The 17,787-nt window shown below is 35.3% G+C and overlaps 1 protein-coding gene across 5 annotated transcripts in view; it reads right to left on the bottom strand.

Annotated features, from left to right (window-relative positions):
• Nucleotides 1-88: 88 nt before the first annotated feature.
• The window catches only part of SLC4A7 (solute carrier family 4 member 7), an 82,217-nt gene continuing 64,518 nt past the window's right edge, over nucleotides 89-17,787 (bottom strand). For all 5 annotated transcript variants that reach the window (XM_031590241.2, XM_090142529.1, XM_031590242.2 and 2 more), the window contains 12 exons: nucleotides 16,994-17,239; nucleotides 15,074-15,179; nucleotides 13,115-13,276; nucleotides 12,001-12,114; nucleotides 11,401-11,562; nucleotides 10,890-11,141; nucleotides 8,665-8,733; nucleotides 8,077-8,250; nucleotides 7,625-7,756; nucleotides 6,864-6,964; nucleotides 5,014-5,121; nucleotides 89-4,438 (listed from right to left, as the gene is read on the bottom strand). In XM_031590241.2, coding sequence (XP_031446101.1) covers nucleotides 4,357-4,438; nucleotides 5,014-5,121; nucleotides 6,864-6,964; nucleotides 7,625-7,756; nucleotides 8,077-8,250; nucleotides 8,665-8,733; nucleotides 10,890-11,141; nucleotides 11,401-11,562; nucleotides 12,001-12,114; nucleotides 13,115-13,276; nucleotides 15,074-15,179; nucleotides 16,994-17,239 — 1,708 coding nt within the window. In that variant the 3' untranslated portion in view covers nucleotides 89-4,356. The remainder of the gene's footprint in view (nucleotides 4,439-5,013; nucleotides 5,122-6,863; nucleotides 6,965-7,624; nucleotides 7,757-8,076; nucleotides 8,251-8,664; nucleotides 8,734-10,889; nucleotides 11,142-11,400; nucleotides 11,563-12,000; nucleotides 12,115-13,114; nucleotides 13,277-15,073; nucleotides 15,180-16,993; nucleotides 17,240-17,787) is intronic.

The raw sequence follows: 17,787 nt of genomic DNA, 5'->3' as shown, positions 1-17,787 counted from the left end.
CGACGCCAGTTGCCGTTGCTATGGAAACGAGGACGCCCGGCCGGAGAGGCAGCCCGGCTCTCCGGCACAAATACAAGAAGGCGAGACATCGTCCAGTAGATTTTTATTGCTTTTGCCAACTTTCTGAAACGTTACAAAAGATAATTTTATTCTACCAGTAATTAAAAACAACGAAGGCTGGATCTTTCACATTGAAGACAAGTCTGAGATCGGCGTTTTCTATACAAACTGAAGATCGATTCGACATTTGGGATTCCGTTACAAAGTACGAAAGCATCGCTGCCGTTAGAAAAGCGGTCATACAAAGTGGAACCGTACGGCGTGTGACGGCGCCTCCGACCAGCGGCACTGAGGTCAGAGCGCGGCTCAGCTGCGGGTGCTGAACCTCGGAAGACAGCGCTGCGCGGAGCAGCCGCAGCAGAGGGGCTGTATTGCAAAGGGTGTGCCTTGCCCCAGCGTAGAAAAGGACTGGTTTTCAAACTCATTATACTAAATTCAGTATGAAAAATGTCTTTTAGATTAACTTCAATGCCAACTAAGAAGTTCCTATAAGTTCCCCCTAAAAAAAAAGTTACAAAATAAAACGGGACTTAAAATTCTAAGCAATTTGCTTTGTATTCATAGCACTAGTCTTACATTGACTCAAAGCTGTGTGCTTCTAGTCTTAAAATTTGCTGTAAAATAAATTAGTTGGTATAAACAAAGTATTTCACACGTTCGTACTGTACTTTATAATAAATTTTACCTAAATGAGTAATTAAAACATTACTAATCACAGAAAGCAAAAGGAAAACTAAAATCATTGTGATGCTCATCTAAGAGGCTACACTGTGAACTGAAAATCATGAGTCATTTATCTTAGATTTACAGAACGTATGTACAAGACAATCCTTTAAAACTGTGCAGGCTCTGTGACAGGACACCACAGGTTTGTCACAGGTGTATTTTACAGAAGCTGAACCTGCCTTACATGAGGCAGGAAACTACCACATAAGGACAAAGATGCAAAGAAGCAAATGAAAAGTTATGGGAAAGCTTTCATTACATACAGAAGAAAAAAAAAATTATACATTTGGTTGAAAAACCTCAACAGGGCACTGAATTCTATCCTAGCAACCTTACCACGACTAACTTGGCAATTTGGAACGTTTCTCTAAACAACAACATATTCTGTTGTAGCTGCAAAATTCATCTAGGAAGGTATAATTAACTTGGGCGTATGTAAACAGAATGAAAGCATGTCATTGTAATACGTGACAAGTACTGAGCAGGAGTTTTGTAGAGTCTCGTTTAAACAAAAGACTGTATTTTAAGTGAAATATTTTAGATGATAATTTAAATGGAGTGGTCAAAATTAAGACCCACACTTTATGTAAACATTCATATTTATAAATAAATTAGAAAAAGGGAAAACAAAGTAAACCAAAAAAAAAAAAAAAAGACTGGGGACTTCCTGAGGTGGCTCTGCAGCCAGATACACAGTAGCACTAAGCTCCATTCCGGGAAACCAAGGCATCTAAAAAAAAAGTGCAGGACTGTTCATTTACCTCTAACTGCTGGAATGGAAATATATTGGCTTAATTTTTATAGGGCTTAACCCCTATGAAAGAATCAGTGCACAGTTATTATCACTGCTCTTTTGCACCCATTAAGGCAAAACTTATCTATATACAGCCCACGATAATCTTAGCTTTACTTCAGCTATGCACAAATTTAAAGCAAAAGTGGCATACAATGAGCAGTAAGTTACTTAACCATAAGTTATTCATGGGTTTTTATGCTCTCAATACCAGGTTGTCTTCTATTCACATGGGGAAAAAAGTGCAAGCAGGACACGCTACTAACAAAGAACACTGCAACTAAAGGTCACTGTAAACTGCTTTGCAAGTCAAGGTATTTCTGGCACTGATGGAAGTATCTACAGAATTAGAATTAAAGAAATACTGCAATTAGACTTGTGGGCTTTGGTGGTTCGTTTGCTGTTTTTAAACTTAGAAAAAAAAACACCTGCTTCCTGCACTATTGGCCATTCTTTAACCCTTCAAAAGCAGAAGCCAGATAAAAGTTGTATAGCACCAGGGAACCCTGATTTCTGGCACTGAAGAGTTAAAAAATCTAAGAAGCTTATAATCATCTTCTGACTCTTGGAAACAATCATGGGGTTCTGAATATGATGTATAAAATACTACTAAGAAGAGTGGTAGAAAAGTAGCTTATTGTGGATAACACTATGTAAACTGCTCAAAATAGTATTTTCCTTCTTAAATACACCAGCAGCCAGCTAATAGCCAGTAACTGATGAGCAGATGAGTTGGTTTGTTGTGGTTTTTTCTTTTGAATAATGCAACCATCTGCTATATTTTCACTGCATCTCAGTTTCATTAGAGGGAAAATAGCTATTTCCTGAAAGAGCAAATACTTAAGCTAAGGCACGAGCTACGCCGTTATCTAAGGATAAATGGGCATCACCCTATAGAGGTCATACACAATACTAGTCAAATTAGTAATGCAGACCTCACTTTCTTTTCCACTGAGCCTTTGTCGTGAGAATTTGGGTAGGACCTTTCATACTGCTGTACACTATTATGTATTTTCAGTAAACTGTCTTATCAATTCAGTCAAATGGAGAAAAAAAATAAACTATTAAATTGTGTCTAATGGGAACAGTTAACAGCCCATATTACTTAAGCATTATTTTCAAATATTTCTTCTTATTCCAACTGATGGGTTTATTTTCATAATATACAATTATCTTTCATCTCATTTTTACTTGTCTGAAGAATACCAGAATTCCAATTCAGGTGGTACTTCCAGATGAACTCTGCCTTCCTCCAAAGCTGCTCCTTTGCAGTCACTGAGAATTTTACCACAAAGTCCACAGTGAAACTGACAAATCTACCAAAACAGAATTAAGCTAACAGTACGTTCTAGTTTGAAATGTGCACAGATTCTAATTAAAGCCTTTATAACACATCCAGAAAGGGCTGGTAGAATCTAAAAAGACCATTTCAGAAATTTAAGCCAAAAAACAAAGGCATAAGGCAAAAAAAATATTAGTAATGGAAACTGCAGCAGGTAATTGATCAAGCTTTTCATTTACACATAAAATTGTCATCATCTCAGATTTTACACTGCTAAACACTAAACCTCAAAAACATAAGTACAATAAATGCACTTTTAATCAATGCATTTTTAATCAATGAACCTCCAAAATCCCATTTACTTCAATAAATGAATATTTACTTTTTCAATTATTCTAACACGATAAAATTTTATACTAATTAAAATAAATAAAATGCTTAAAATAAGTTGGTGTGCTATCATATATGCCCTTTACAATGAAGAGAATCAGAACTGTACACAGAAATACCACAAGCAATTTGTAATCCATAAAATAATACTGATCATAAACCTATTACAGAATTAAACTGTGGCTAATTTAATCAAATATATAATAAATTTAAAAAACAAATTGAGCAAGAAAGATATTTTGACAAGGATGTGAAACACTCTGAAGTGTCAGTCTAAGAGATGAGTAAATCAGTTTTTCAAAGTCAATGGAAAGTGTAAATAAAAACAGGTAAAGAAATCAAGAGTACTAGTGTAGCAAGTATAACTTCCTACAGATCAACTTGCTGCCTATAAGTTGAATTTATATTGAGTAAACACAGATTTCAGAATGGCAAATACTGACTTGGGACTGTAAGTACAGTTACTAAAATCATATGGCTACTGGATGAAAATGAAAAATCAGGGGTATATTTAAAAGTAACAGAACAGAATATTTACATGTATTTCAAGCCATCTGACTTAGGGCTCTAGGACTCCTCTGTGTGACTCTGAGTGACAGAATCCAAAACACATTAGCATGTAGTGGAGACAGAAAACACAGTAGTTCATGTTAACAGTACATTAATATCTGATCTATGAAATCACAAAAAAGTATACCCTGCAAAAACAAGCAGTAATTTCCTGCATGGAAAACCAACTTCTGTAGCGCACGTTATAAACAGAGGTAATGGGAAATTCTAAGCGATGTGGACCAGTAATCATCAGCAAAAGCTGATTGAACTTTTATGCACATATTGATTATTGAAAATAATACGCATCCATTACAATATTCCTATTTAAAATGAAAATAAAATTCCCAATAAAATAAATAGCTGAAGTGTGATTACCACTCAACTGATCTGTAAGCAAATCTTCTCATGTCAGCATATCTACAGTTCCCTAAACAATGGCAGAATTAAATACAAGTTACTCCTTAAATTGGAAATCACACTTCAGTGGTATAATATCCTACAATGATATATATACACACACACACAAATACACACAATTCCCCCTGGTTCAGTTCTATAAAGATGTTTCAGCATCCACGTATTTCACAACAGGTGAATCTTCCACATTTATTTTCACACTTTCTGGTTTCTCAGGGCTGTTGAAAGCAAAGATAATCATTTAAGATATTGTTCTTTTTTCTCAAAGCTAGTCATCAAACATTTTATACTCAAGAGTCAAAATAGTACTTCATTCAAGTATATTTCATATCCAATGAAAATACTATCTGAGCCAATTTAATTTTTAGAAATCTTAACTAGGTTGGGCAAATATCCAAACCCACCAACCCAGTGGAAGATCCAAGCAGCAGTGAAAATGCTGTACTTACCTTTTATTCTCTCTGGCATTTGTAATATTCAGGACCAACCACGCTTATATACACTCTAATAAAGCTTTTAGATTCCCTAAACCCATCAGAGTAGCATACAACTGCATTAAGCAAATTAAAAGTAGCATTAAAATAGTAATAATGCACTTAACAACACCCTTCAACATTGTTTGATTTCAGAGCCGAGAGCAAAAATTAAGCTCAAAATCAAGTTCCTCCCAAATTAAAAATCCGTATATAAACCATGTATGCTTATCATCCGATATATATTCAATAAATATGAGTACAGTAATTAGCTACCAAAGACATGGCAAAAGTTAGAAAACGTGAGTAATTATAACTACCTCAGGTTAGCTCTGGTTACTTTGGCATTTTCAGTACTCATGGACAGAGCCTTCCACTGTGCAGTTTTGGCCATTTCATCTGATATGTTTACAACTGAGGGATCAACGCTAAAGAACAAACATACTTTCTGGTTAGTATTCAATGCCCTTCAAAGACATTACACTTGTTGTCACTCATAAATCACATCAGTTGTGCCTTCTCTCAACATTTACGCAGCCACAAGTTGAATTCATCACTTAGCACGGTACTTCAATGAAAACTTCAAAGTGTAATAATTCACTAAAGTGCTACCTTAACTTCATGATATCGTCAACAGTTTGTCACAGATAGTCACAATCTGTTAGCGGTATCTCATTTCTAAATTATCTCTAACTTCAGAAAATTATTTTCTATATTTATAAATAATAAAATGAATCATACAGTTCTGTTAGGGCATTCATATAGCAAAATTATTTTAAGCTGTTTCCAGTAAACAACCAAATGTTAATAAAATTCTGGAAGTGGTAACTCAGTTCAGATTAAGAAATAGCAGAAATTTGAATGTCTTGACTTTTTTTTTCCCCTAATAAAGTTCAGTCCCACAGGCAGTAAGCTTTCAAAATCTGTTTTTGACCTTTGCCTTTCAAAGGTAAGGCAGACTTAAACATCCCTACAGACAATGCCTACGCTTCAGAATCTACTGCAGATGTATACATCAAAGTACCACAGAAACACTTCAAAGCCTATTTTTCACTGGGAATCCCCACAAGTTGCAATACAGTGAAATACATAGTAAATACATATGCAGACAATTGATGAATTCATAGTTCTATCATGAGAGCAATTAGCAGTTGCTCAATTTAAAAAAAAATTTTAAATGTTTTTGCATAGTCTTCACTTCATTCAAAGTTGAATTGAACCTGCTCTTAGAGTAGACAATAGGACTGAGCAGGAATGTGTGTCTAAACTGAAAAGCTGCCTGTTCCCAAGCCAATTTAGACATTACACTAAAGGACATGGTTTAGTGGAAAAGTATTGGTAGCTGGACAGCTGTACTGGATGATTTTGGAGGTCTTTTCCAACCTTGGTGATTCTGCAATTGAATCAGGGTAGACCCAACACCTGAATTTTAATGTAGGAATTTTTAGTATTGGACAAAAAAGTTGGCATGCTATTCATTTGTCACAACTTCCAGGTGTGTTGAACAGCTGTAAAATACCTGACAGCTAACCAGAATATATCTCTAGTACAAAAAACACCAAACAGTGCTGCAAAGGCAAAACACCTTCCAGTGCTGCAAAACTGCAATGCTTCCTTTTCTGGAAGAAAGCTGATAACCCTGCTGCCCTCTAATGTAAATTCAGAAATTAACCTCCTTAAGCAAAAAGACTGCCTGCAAAACAATTTTTTTTTTTTTAGGTCACAAAAATTAGCATTCAGTTAAATAAACCATCAAAGAATTGCACCACATTTGGAGTACCACTGAAAAATCCAACTGGCTGGTAAACACATGGCTCAACTGATGCTATTAGTTGCTTAATACTCAGTTTTTCATGCACAGTAGCACACAAATATTCCACAAAAACTGACCAAGGAGGCTTCTTCACCTTGAGAACAGCTGGTCGAAATTGAGTCATCAGATCTGTTCAAGATGGTCATGTAAATTTATAATTAAAGACGTTTCCACCAAAAAAAAAAAAACCAACCAAACAAAAAAAACCCCACACTGCCATAGCACCAGGGCATATACCTTAATACTAGCTAATCAAGGCTATTACTAGCTTGAGGAAAAAAATTAAGCTCACACATGACCAACTGAATATGAAGTAAATTATGACATTTGATAGAAAATACCAACATACTATTATACCTGTATTTTAGAGTTTTTACAGGAAAATTCAAAACATTTCCTTCTCCATACTGAAGGTGTACGCTCTCATTGTCCTCTGTCTGAAGCATTCTCTCTGCCTCCTGTAAATTTTAAGCAAATATTTTATAAAATTTTTTATACAGACGAAACCAAGAAGTTTGCACACTGACAAAGTATTTCAATAGGGTTATGGGGCAAAATGCTTCTCTGTAGGTACTGCAGCTGAAAGCACGACATCTAGCTAAGATCATAACATTTTTAAGCTTAAGAAATTCAGCTAGTTGGTGTACAGCCAGTTGATACTTTTACTGAGAAGTTATGCGACTATTACTCAGTTATACATTATACCAACTAGCAGTTGTTTTAACCATCATTCTGCATACACACACAAGGAGAAAGTCCTTCATATGGTAAAGTTTTTCTACTACTTTAAGCAGAGTCAAGATTCCTACTTCAGTATTTCTTTCCCATCCATCCATCCATACATACCTTCAAACCTGACGAATGACAGAGATAACAATACGCTGTGCTAAGAACCACGTCATTCTGCTTTGCTTGCTAACTTCAGAGAGAAGTCATAATTCATAACAACATCACTGAAATAGTGACTCGTCCTTAACAGCCAGTAACCGTTGCTCAATCAGTAAGTTTCATTAGTAAAGGATTTCAAAATGTATGTTTGGGTAAAAGAATTTTAAAATGTCACTAAGTGTTCTTCTATTAATTTACAACATGTTCAGTTTGAGTATTTTTATACTTACTGCTTTCTCTTTTTTCTTTTTGTCATCTTCTTTCTTCTTTTTACTTTCTGGCATAAGATCGTCGAGCCAGCTAAGCTCTCTTTTGGTAAAACATAAATCCATGAGCTTGCGAATGAACACTAATGCTAAAACCTTAAGAGAACCATAAAAGAATCACTGATATTAAACCATTGAAATAAATATTATCACACACTTTCAGTACATTCAGTGTACTGCCTTTTCTCCTAGTACCAGTTTCATCTTACTGCCAAGTTAGATCACTTCCCCTTTTGTAGCTTTTCACAGCTGAATTGCTTTCTTTCTGGAGTTCTCATGTTTCACAAGTGAACAGCTACTGAAGTTTGTGTCTTTTTCAGTCCCTTCCCTCATAAGGTAGCAGACACATTCTGAAGAGATGTTGGATGATGCACACACTCTTGGCAAATGATTAACTTGTAGAATAGATCACTTACCATCATAGGGAAAACAACAGCAGCTGCAGAGGCTTTAATCACCCACAAAAGAACGAGACAAGTGAGCTGAATAACTGTAAAGATATGGACCTTCCAGAGTGGTACATAACGCAGATATATCAGGTCAGGTTGATGCTTGGCAGGCATTCCAAACAATTTTATACGGTCAAAAAACTGCAATGAAATATAAAATCATCCTTCAGTTAATTATTTTCTTCCTCTCCAGAAGGAAATATTTAAATAAAAGAACATTTTTTTTATGAAACTTTAGAAACAAATTAATCCTAATTAATCCATGAAAATTCAAGGGCATGGGGTCTCTATTGTTTGTGTTCCTTTCAAACATTACTACTATGACTTCTTAGAATATTTCAGAAAATTTACTATTCAGCTACACTACTGAAGGAATAAAAGCAAAATAACTGAAAACAGAGGTAAGAACAAACACTGAATGTGATACTGCAGAAATTAGTCTACATCCTACTCGGACAACACTGGTTAACTTTATTGACTCTGATGTAAAATAACATCTTACATTTCCCTTTTCATTTAAACAAAAGCAAGTTGTTCCACAAAGTCAGATTTTACCTGAATGCCTTTTAGTGAAGACACTCCCATGTAAAGAAAGACACCATACAAAACTGGCATTGGAATAAACTGCGGAGGAAAACAACACCAACGGAGTTACTTGTAGAATCAACATGATACAACTTAGCAGTTCATATTAGTGAAAGATGTTAACCAAATTACTTTAATTCCTATTTTACTTATGTGAAAATCTACAAAGGTTAATGCTCTATTTATAGAAGGAATAAATGCAGCATTGAAGAGCAAAAATAGCTGGGAGCTGCAGAAGGACCTGTGTCATTTCCCTAGAGCTAAATACGGCTGTCATCAGGATTAAAAAAGCAATTCAGTCTTAACTACCCGTGGATTACATTTTCTAGGTTACAACCACTGTTTCTGTTAATGCTAACAATATTGTTTTAAGTTGCTATTTGACAGGAACTATACTGACAACGAACTTCAGGGAAACTGTCATATGAAGTTTAATTTTTTTCCTCGCTAATAGAGTATTTCCAGAGCATGAAACAAAATGAAACCGTAACCACTAATTTATTTTTTTTTTTTTCAGGGCTAAGTTTGCAGTAAAATCAATTTAAAACTTATTAAGATAATGAAGTTGACCACTGATTTCGGTGGCACCTCCATCAAACATGTGCAGCTTACACAAAGCAAATGAAGCCTACTTTGCTACCAAATTGATTGAAATTCTGAGTAAAGAAATCTTAATACAAACTGCTGCCATCAAGCCTTCACTAAAACTTAAAATAGCATGGAATAAAACTATGCCTTAGGGATTCATTAATGCATGTACATGTATTAGATGGCGTCTTTACCATGTGCTATGTAATTTGACATGCTAGTACTTAATTCAGTAGAACTTAATGCTAATGAAGTCAGCGTACATTCACACATGAAACAAAAGCACAGAGTCTGCAGTTCAAGGTATTCTCCTCCTTTCTTCTTTTGAACAATAACAGTCACTCACAGTGAAAAACGAAAGTATTTCACAGAATGAATTGCAGTAATCCCATTCGTATTACCCTTGATCCCATAACAAATGCAGGTTTTGCTTTCCAAGAATCAGCTGCTAAAAAAAGGGATAAACACCAGGGTCCAGCAATCAGCACCTTCAGCTTTTGAGCAATAATAAATTCATTTTAATATTCCTGATTTTGATTCTGATAGTCTCTGTTATACAGCTAAGCTCCTGGTGGCTTTTCTACCAGAGATTGTTTGATCTAAATATTTGTTTATAAATATCACCTTATTGTTTTCAAATCACTAAGGTCTTTAACCTGTACAAATGGCCAGCTATTTTATATATTATATATATATATATATATATATATATATATATATATATATATAAAATACTTATATATTTACAAATAATAATTTGTAATTAGAATTACTAAACTATGGCTGTATGTTCATGGATTTATTTCCTACCACCACCTATTCTTGCATAGCTTAGAAGCTATCTGAGAACTGAGATGTGATCCATCTTTGAAGAGACGTTTACGAAGTTCTTTAAAGATATTAGCAATTATGCAGTTTATGGCATAACTGCTATTTTGTCATTCAAAAGTCAGTTGTGGGGTTTTTTTATTTATTTATTTCTCTCTCCTAATTGCTGGAGTTCATGCAATGGAAGCTCACTGAACTGACAGAAATTTAGAGAAAGTGAAATTTAGAGGCCCTAATTTGACTCGCAAGATCTCTATTTCACCTTCATTTCACAACACTCTGAACAATAATCTTTACACTTTAGACCTCAAAAGCAGCTTAAAAAGGTAAAAAAAAGAAAGAAAAGTAGGCAATGTCATTTCTGATTATCACATCTTGAACTTGATTTCTGCTTCACTGGCCACATTATATTACTAATGCACAAGTAACTTTAACACACTCCTTTCCTCTCTCTGTTTATATATTCGCATAAGAATTATAGAACTATTCTTGGTAATACATTTGGGAAATTAAAAAAAAAAAAACACTAGCAAGAAAATCATACAACACAGACAAAGGTTGCTTTCTTTTCTACTCACTATACTTTTAGCTTGTCCAGTTTTCCCACACCTCCCTCCACTGGTTGTTTCTATTCAACCAACACCAAAAACATAGTTTGATAATAGTTCTAAACATGCGTTACTTAATTTAATAAGATGCACTAACAATACAAAATATTATATCCCAATAAGAAAATCAAAAGCACGAAGAAAATCCAAGTGTTTTGGTAAAACTCCTACCTTTAATACAGAAGTCATGAACACTGACAGCCCCATCAGGACAAAAATCATCAATCCTGTCACTCGCTGCTCCCGGATTCCCAAAAACTTTGGTTGCTCTCCTGGTGCAGAACACTCAGATTCAACTTTCAGGCTGTTAACATGACTTATAGACAGGACAGTTGCTGCGACAAACCACGGTAAGCCCATTATGGAACATACTCCCAACATAATGCCAACCATGAACAGATCAAGATGATAACCACAGCCTTTCTGTGAAAGCAAGCAAAGAAACGAATCATTCAATAAACTTTCTACTTATATAATGTGAGATTTATAACTTATTTGGTAAATAACATTTATGTGGAAGTTATAGGTTTTTAAATTGCCTGCAAAATTATAGTCACTCCATATTAGTCAATACACCCATCTATTTAGTAGCTGCTTGTTTTGCAGACTTAGACTGGATCTGATTTAAAATAAACATGACTTATACAAAACTAGAGTTTTATGAAAATGGATAGACTTTCACCTTCAGCTTATGCTCTTTTCTGTTTATAATAACGGCTGTTATTTGCTGATCCATGAAAATGAGAATGGTACAGAGTAAAGCAGGAACAGCAGCTACCAGGAGCGTCCACCAAGGATTGCCTCCAAGAGGGTCTATGAACCATCCTCGGTCCTTATGTGTGGGCTGGAAGAAACAAACAAATACTCACTAAAACAAAGTACAGATTTTGTTGCTACAAACATTACCTGCAGTGAACATGTAAACAGTCTCATAAATACGAGCTTTGATTTTTTTTTCCTCCAGTGGCTCTGACCTAAAGACTGACTCACTGTTAAATATGAATATGATATGGAAAAAAATACAATATCCATTCCATTTCATTATTTCTGCATGTTTGCAGTTAAAGACTACAGACTTTTCTGTAATACTACTGCACGAAGCAATGTTTTGTCAGGAGAGACACTTTTCAGAACAAAAAGGGGAGATTACTTTAACTACAATGCAAGTCAAAAAGTTAAATTCCTGTTTTTATTTAATACTACTGTTGTATTGTCTATGAAGCTGCGAGCATTTAAAAGGCTTTTTTTTTAAAAAAAAAAAGAAAAAGACTTTATTTCTTACTTCAAATTTCTCCGGAACATGAAGCTTAGGAGATGGCACTCCCACTAGATAGTCGATCAAAACCATGATTACAATCGTCAGAAATACTGCAAAGTCACTGATAGTAGAACGCACCTATAAAGAAAAAAACCTGTGTTAACTCTTGTTGTTCCATCATTATAATTCACATCAGCAGAAAGAGAATCTACTTCTCTATGAATAGTGAAGTCTATTTATATTATACTACATCACTGAACATTACATGCATTTTATTTTTATTTTTAAATTTAAGCTGCCTGCCAGCATAGCATGAAGTTGAATATTCTGTACAACAGTTCATCTGATAATCCCATTTAAAGTTATCTAGTACAAAAAGCAGATTGCTTCACATTAACTTCTTCCTCATTTTTCTGTCCTTTCAGCTCATCTGAGAGGAGGGGTCATCACAACTAATCTCCTGCAGCTTAATTTAGTAAAACCACTGAATTGTTCAAAAATCAATAATAATACATCTGATGTCCAATTTATAGGGGAAGGATATTTTCTAACAAATTCAGGTTATCGAAGGTGACTTTGTTAAGAATTAGGAACACTCTGTAGGTACAAGGTAAGGTCCAGAGAAGATCTGCCCACTTTATTTTGCCTAGTAAAAATATATCGTATAGATCAGCCCAAGGACTATCATCATACTGCCTTCTATTAGAAACAGCAATCCTCCTCAGGAACAACTCAACACAGTTCAGACATCATCACGTTGGAGAAAAGCAACCAATTATTCTACACGACTAGGCAAAGGAACAGGGAAAACAATCCTTCCAGATGCCACTAGCTATTAGTATGAAACACAGGCATGCTCAGATATTCTTATATTCAGAAGATTTTGTTACAATGACAAGAAAGAATACTAAGTACTGAATTTTCAGCAGTTGATTTCTTTAATATCTTAAATTTTTGAATTTAAAGAAAGTGTTGCTTACCATTTCCTTTTCTATCTTAGAGGAAATACAGTTAAAGTTATACTCTCAAAACAAAGTTCTGAAGCAAAATAAACAAATTCAACCCTACTAAGCCATATTAATGTATTCTGTACTAATACATTTACCACAAAGTAGCAGTCACCTCTAATTATAATTACCTTAGTTGGGAAATAGCGTTTGGTCTTGAACTGCTTAAGGAAAGAGGAGAGGAAAAACGTTGTAAAGAATAATATGACAGACCAAAAGAGAACATCTGGAATATATGGTCCATGATGGCCACAAGCAGATCCATGAAACACACCATGAAATTCTAAACATTCCTGCAAAGAGAGAAAAATCCTTCAATTTCTAAATTTTTAGTCATTTAATATACTCAAACTTATAACCTATCAATAGCAAATACATATAAAAACCTTCTTTTGGAGATGGTGGCAATTCTTTACTCCATCAGTACCTCATCCTGAAACGCCAAAAAAAACCTGTCTGTTCCAGAACAGTCACAGTAGCAATTATCCATCTTTTTTAGGATCTCAAAAAGCCCCAAATAACTTTTTTTTTTTTTTTTTAAATTGCATTCAGCTCATTTCTATTCTATTCTCAAGGCATCAAAAGACTGAACACATAAATTAAGGCTGAGAACTATGTTCAGGAAAAGCAGACTATTCACCATCAACTTTCAACTTGCTGAACATAAAAACGAGATGTCCTCAGTTTCCCCCTATTCTCAAGTTTTATACTGATATGATTAAAGGAAAAATGGATTCTTAGAAAATTAGATTAATCCCAAATGACAAAAAAAATTCTAATGTAGCGGGAAAATATTTTAAGTAACAGAACTGAGTAAAAAAGAGTAACTCAAATCATCCTTATCTAAAAGGCTCACTGAAAGGCAAAGGGAAGCAGACACAGAGCACGAGGAAAGATGGAGCCAACAAAGCTGGAAGCAATATTTCGACAGCCTAGTTTTTAAACAGGCTTGTTTATGAAAATAAGTAAATTATATCTATGTAAAAAATTCTCCCGACTAAGAATTGAATTTGATGATAAGCACCACAAAATTTTAGATCAGTTCTGCCTGAGAAAAATAAAATTGTTCAAGAGAAAGTAAAGTTACATAAAATAAATAACAGAATATAAAATAAGTTTTAAATACTACATTCATTGCCTTTCTGGGTAATTACAGTAGACGAGGGACGGACAGGTGACATGCAGAAAACACAACAGGTAAAATTCTAGTATAACACTGAGGCTTTTAATAGTATTTTTGCTGTGCAAAACACATCCTAATTTCAGTGTAAGCCCCCAGATTCAGACACCAGCAGAGCCCATACATGGATATTTACTGCCATTTTAAATATCTGGAGAAGGCTTAAAGAGGCACATACAGGTAGCAAATTCAACACTAAATCTATAGTCAATGCAAATTACACTAAACAAAGGTGTAGACCAGATGCTAGGATATACAAAGTGGCTGTAGACATCTATGCTTAGGTGACTGATCACACCCAAGGGATTAACCAGATGTGGCTGCAAAATATCCAGCTCAGAAAGTACTGCTTCCACGCTTATTCTTGCAAACACATTTTCTTTTAACCTTCAATTTTCCAAAATATTATTTATATCCAATCAAGTTTTAAGTATTTTCTCACACACTTTTATACCCATGTCTAACGTGATCTAAAGACGTGTACCTGCTAGCACATTTTAACTTCAATTTCTACCTTTGCATTTTCTTAAAAATATTTATCCATCCTTTCCAGGAAATAAAAGGAAATTATCTCCTGTTTATTCTGCTCATCATATTCATCTGCACTTCAGGAAGAAGACTGCTCCGCCACCAGTATTCACGTGGCTATCTTAAGCAACCATTTATGATACTAGTATTTACTGTCACAAAATCAATTATCCCAAACAGTACAATGACTGCTTAGCATTATGGGTGCAATAAAAGAACTGCAAATACAGTTTTAAATAAAACAATCCATGCTATGAAAAAGTAACCAGATAAGAAATATTAATCCACACAAGTATTATGTGTTGTGAGACTTAGTTTTTGTTTTGTATGTATTTATAAAAACAGAGAGACAGATACAGATATCTGTCTTTTAGATACTCACAGTTACTGTAAGATTACTCCATGCAATAGTTTCCACAGATTTATTCATCTTCCCCCAAGCCTTCAAGGTTTCATTGCTGGGGTTCTGAGGCTCAGAACATACACATCTGAGGACATGGAAGGAAAGAAAAAAAACAAACCAAATGGTATGCTTTTAAGTGCAGTCTCATTTTCAGCTGGGACAGAGTCCTTTTATTCAGAGTGTCTGGTATGATGCTGTGTTTTGGTTCTAGGAGAAAAACAACGTTGACGACACACTAACGCTTATATAGCAGTGTTGTACAGAGCCATGGCCATTCACAGCAGAGGACCCAAGGAGCCCAGGAGGGAATGGCCGAAAGGATATCCCATATCACATGGCATCATGTGGAAAGTTTTCAAGGCAGGGGAGGGAAAAAAAAAGAAAAAAAAAATGGGCCTCAATCAGAAGGACCTTGGGCCCCTTGGGAGCGGCACTGAGGATGGAGGTTTCTGTACACCACACTTCCCATGCCCCAATGCAGGGTGAGGATTTGGCGCTGCACATAAACTAGAAATACATTCATAGCCAGGGTTTAATCTCAGTATTGTATGAAAGAAGCAAAGTACAAGTCTCCTCCTAGCATAAAATGAACTATGATTACAAGTGGGGAGGTGGTGAAGAGGTGCTGAGAGTCACAAAGAAGTGACCACACAAGAGATTTTACAGATGGGACAAAAAACTTGACATAAATCTTTTAAAGAATTAGAAGAAATAAGATATTGACTAGCAGATGAGTTGTTAAAACAGACTAACACCTGAAAACAAAGTGAGCATACTTTATTCACGTACTGTGAAACTGTTATCATTTGGATTTTTTATTTTATTCATTGCATGTGAAGCAGTATGTGAAATAAGACAAAAATTCAAATATCACCTTATAACAACTAGGAACCAAAATACACCATTATCTGACAGTTAACTACGCATTGACGATGAATCAAGGAACAGCTTTGACTGATTTGGTTTTAACTATGTGAACTGTGCAGATTTTTCTCCATTAATGGTTAGCAGACTCTCCTTCTGTCAAGTGTAAGCTCTCGATTCAATTTAATGAATTTCATAAAAGGATATCCTAAGCTTGAAAAATGTACACTGAGATGCAAAAGAAAGCAGCAGATCATCAAAAAATAAAAAAACACTGAACATGGTATGACAGTTACTTAATGCTGATTTAATGGTGTAAGCAAACTACTTTAATTCAGAAACAGAACAGCTACACATTAAAAAGTAGATAAGATGCACAACTTCCACATCAATCAAATATGAAAAAAGGTGCATCTAAATAGCTTGCTTACCGCATTCCTTAAATGAATTGATAGTTTTACTGCTAATTATTAAGATGAAAAGAAACAGTAACTCTACTAAGGCGGGAAATTTTTTAAAAGTGGATGGTTTTTTTTTGTTTGTTTGTTTGTTTTTTAATAATAGAGTGGAGAAAAATAGAAAAAGAAATTCTAAAAAAGTCAAATATCCTTCATAATTGCAACAGAAAGCAACAGTGTTTAAATATGTTAACTCCTTGTTTTAGCACAGCTCCATGCCTCTGCTGCCTGGAAATAATCCCCACCCAGGCGAGGGAAGCCGTCATGATTTCCTGAAGTGGCAAGGCAAAACTGCTGCATAGCTAATGGAACGTAAGCTGACCTTTAATCAAGCTGCAGATAAATCAGGCATTGTCACGACCCCTCATCCCTTTAAACCACACATAGCTAACACAAATTTCAATTCCACAGCACCCTCAATAGAATTTTTCAGAGATTTCTCATGCTCCTGCCACCCCCAGCATTCCTCCTGCCCTACCACTAAGAGGCACACACTGCAGTTTCATAAATGATATGCCACTATACAATACACATTTCCCTTATGTATTGTGCTCACAGATATGATCTTGATACTTACGAATACAAAGTCAGTCTATCCAAATTATTGTGCATATTGAAGGCATACACTTCTCCCAAATGAAAAAGCTTTTCTAATGCCTCATAAATAAATATGATGCATATAAGCGCTGCAAAAGCTTCCTCAGTAAACCGAGTGATGTAACAGACAAGGCTGCTGGCATCTGTTGCTACAAGCACTATGCATAAAAATGCAGTCCACAGACCAATGCTGGTTCGTAGGGAGAGGTAGGAAAGCCCATAATCCCTGTATAAAAGAAATTAAAATAAAGTAATTAACCGAGTCTAAAATCATTTGTTATCATATTCTATTTGAAAATGGATACTGAGGCCAAGCTCAGCAGGTGTTCACAACTTTACTCATCCCTGATTCTAGTTTTGAAGAAAGTGGAAACTTTTATCTTCCTCTGGTGCTGAACAACACTGCAAAGTATATCTAGGACTGAGGGTGCTGCTGCCTTTCCCAGGAAGCATCATGAGGTTGTTCTGTCCAGAACAATTTGGATAGTTCTTCCTCAAGGGCAGATCAATCCCTGTCCAGCCCTGTAGAATCAAAGCCAGCATTCCCACATAAAAGAAGAAAACTAAGTTCTGACTAAGTCCCACCCACTTCACCACTGGCGTTCCCACTAGGTAAGTGCTTCAGAGCTTTGCCAAACCACATGCACAGCTCAGCTTCTTGCTGCTGCTTGGTATCTTCATGGTCATCTATTTTCAAAACATATGTTTTTAGTTATGGTTATCTAACAGTCTCTTAAGTTCCACGGTTCATCAGGGTAATGCCAATGTCACTAC

The sequence above is a fragment of the Phasianus colchicus genome, chromosome 6, assembly GCF_987193195.1.
Source record: "Phasianus colchicus chromosome 6, bPhaCol1.hap1.1, whole genome shotgun sequence".
NCBI classification, from domain to species: Eukaryota; Metazoa; Chordata; class Aves; order Galliformes; family Phasianidae; genus Phasianus; species Phasianus colchicus.
Note: the sequence above shows the minus strand (reverse complement) of the source record. Positions and strands in the feature narration are given on the sequence as shown.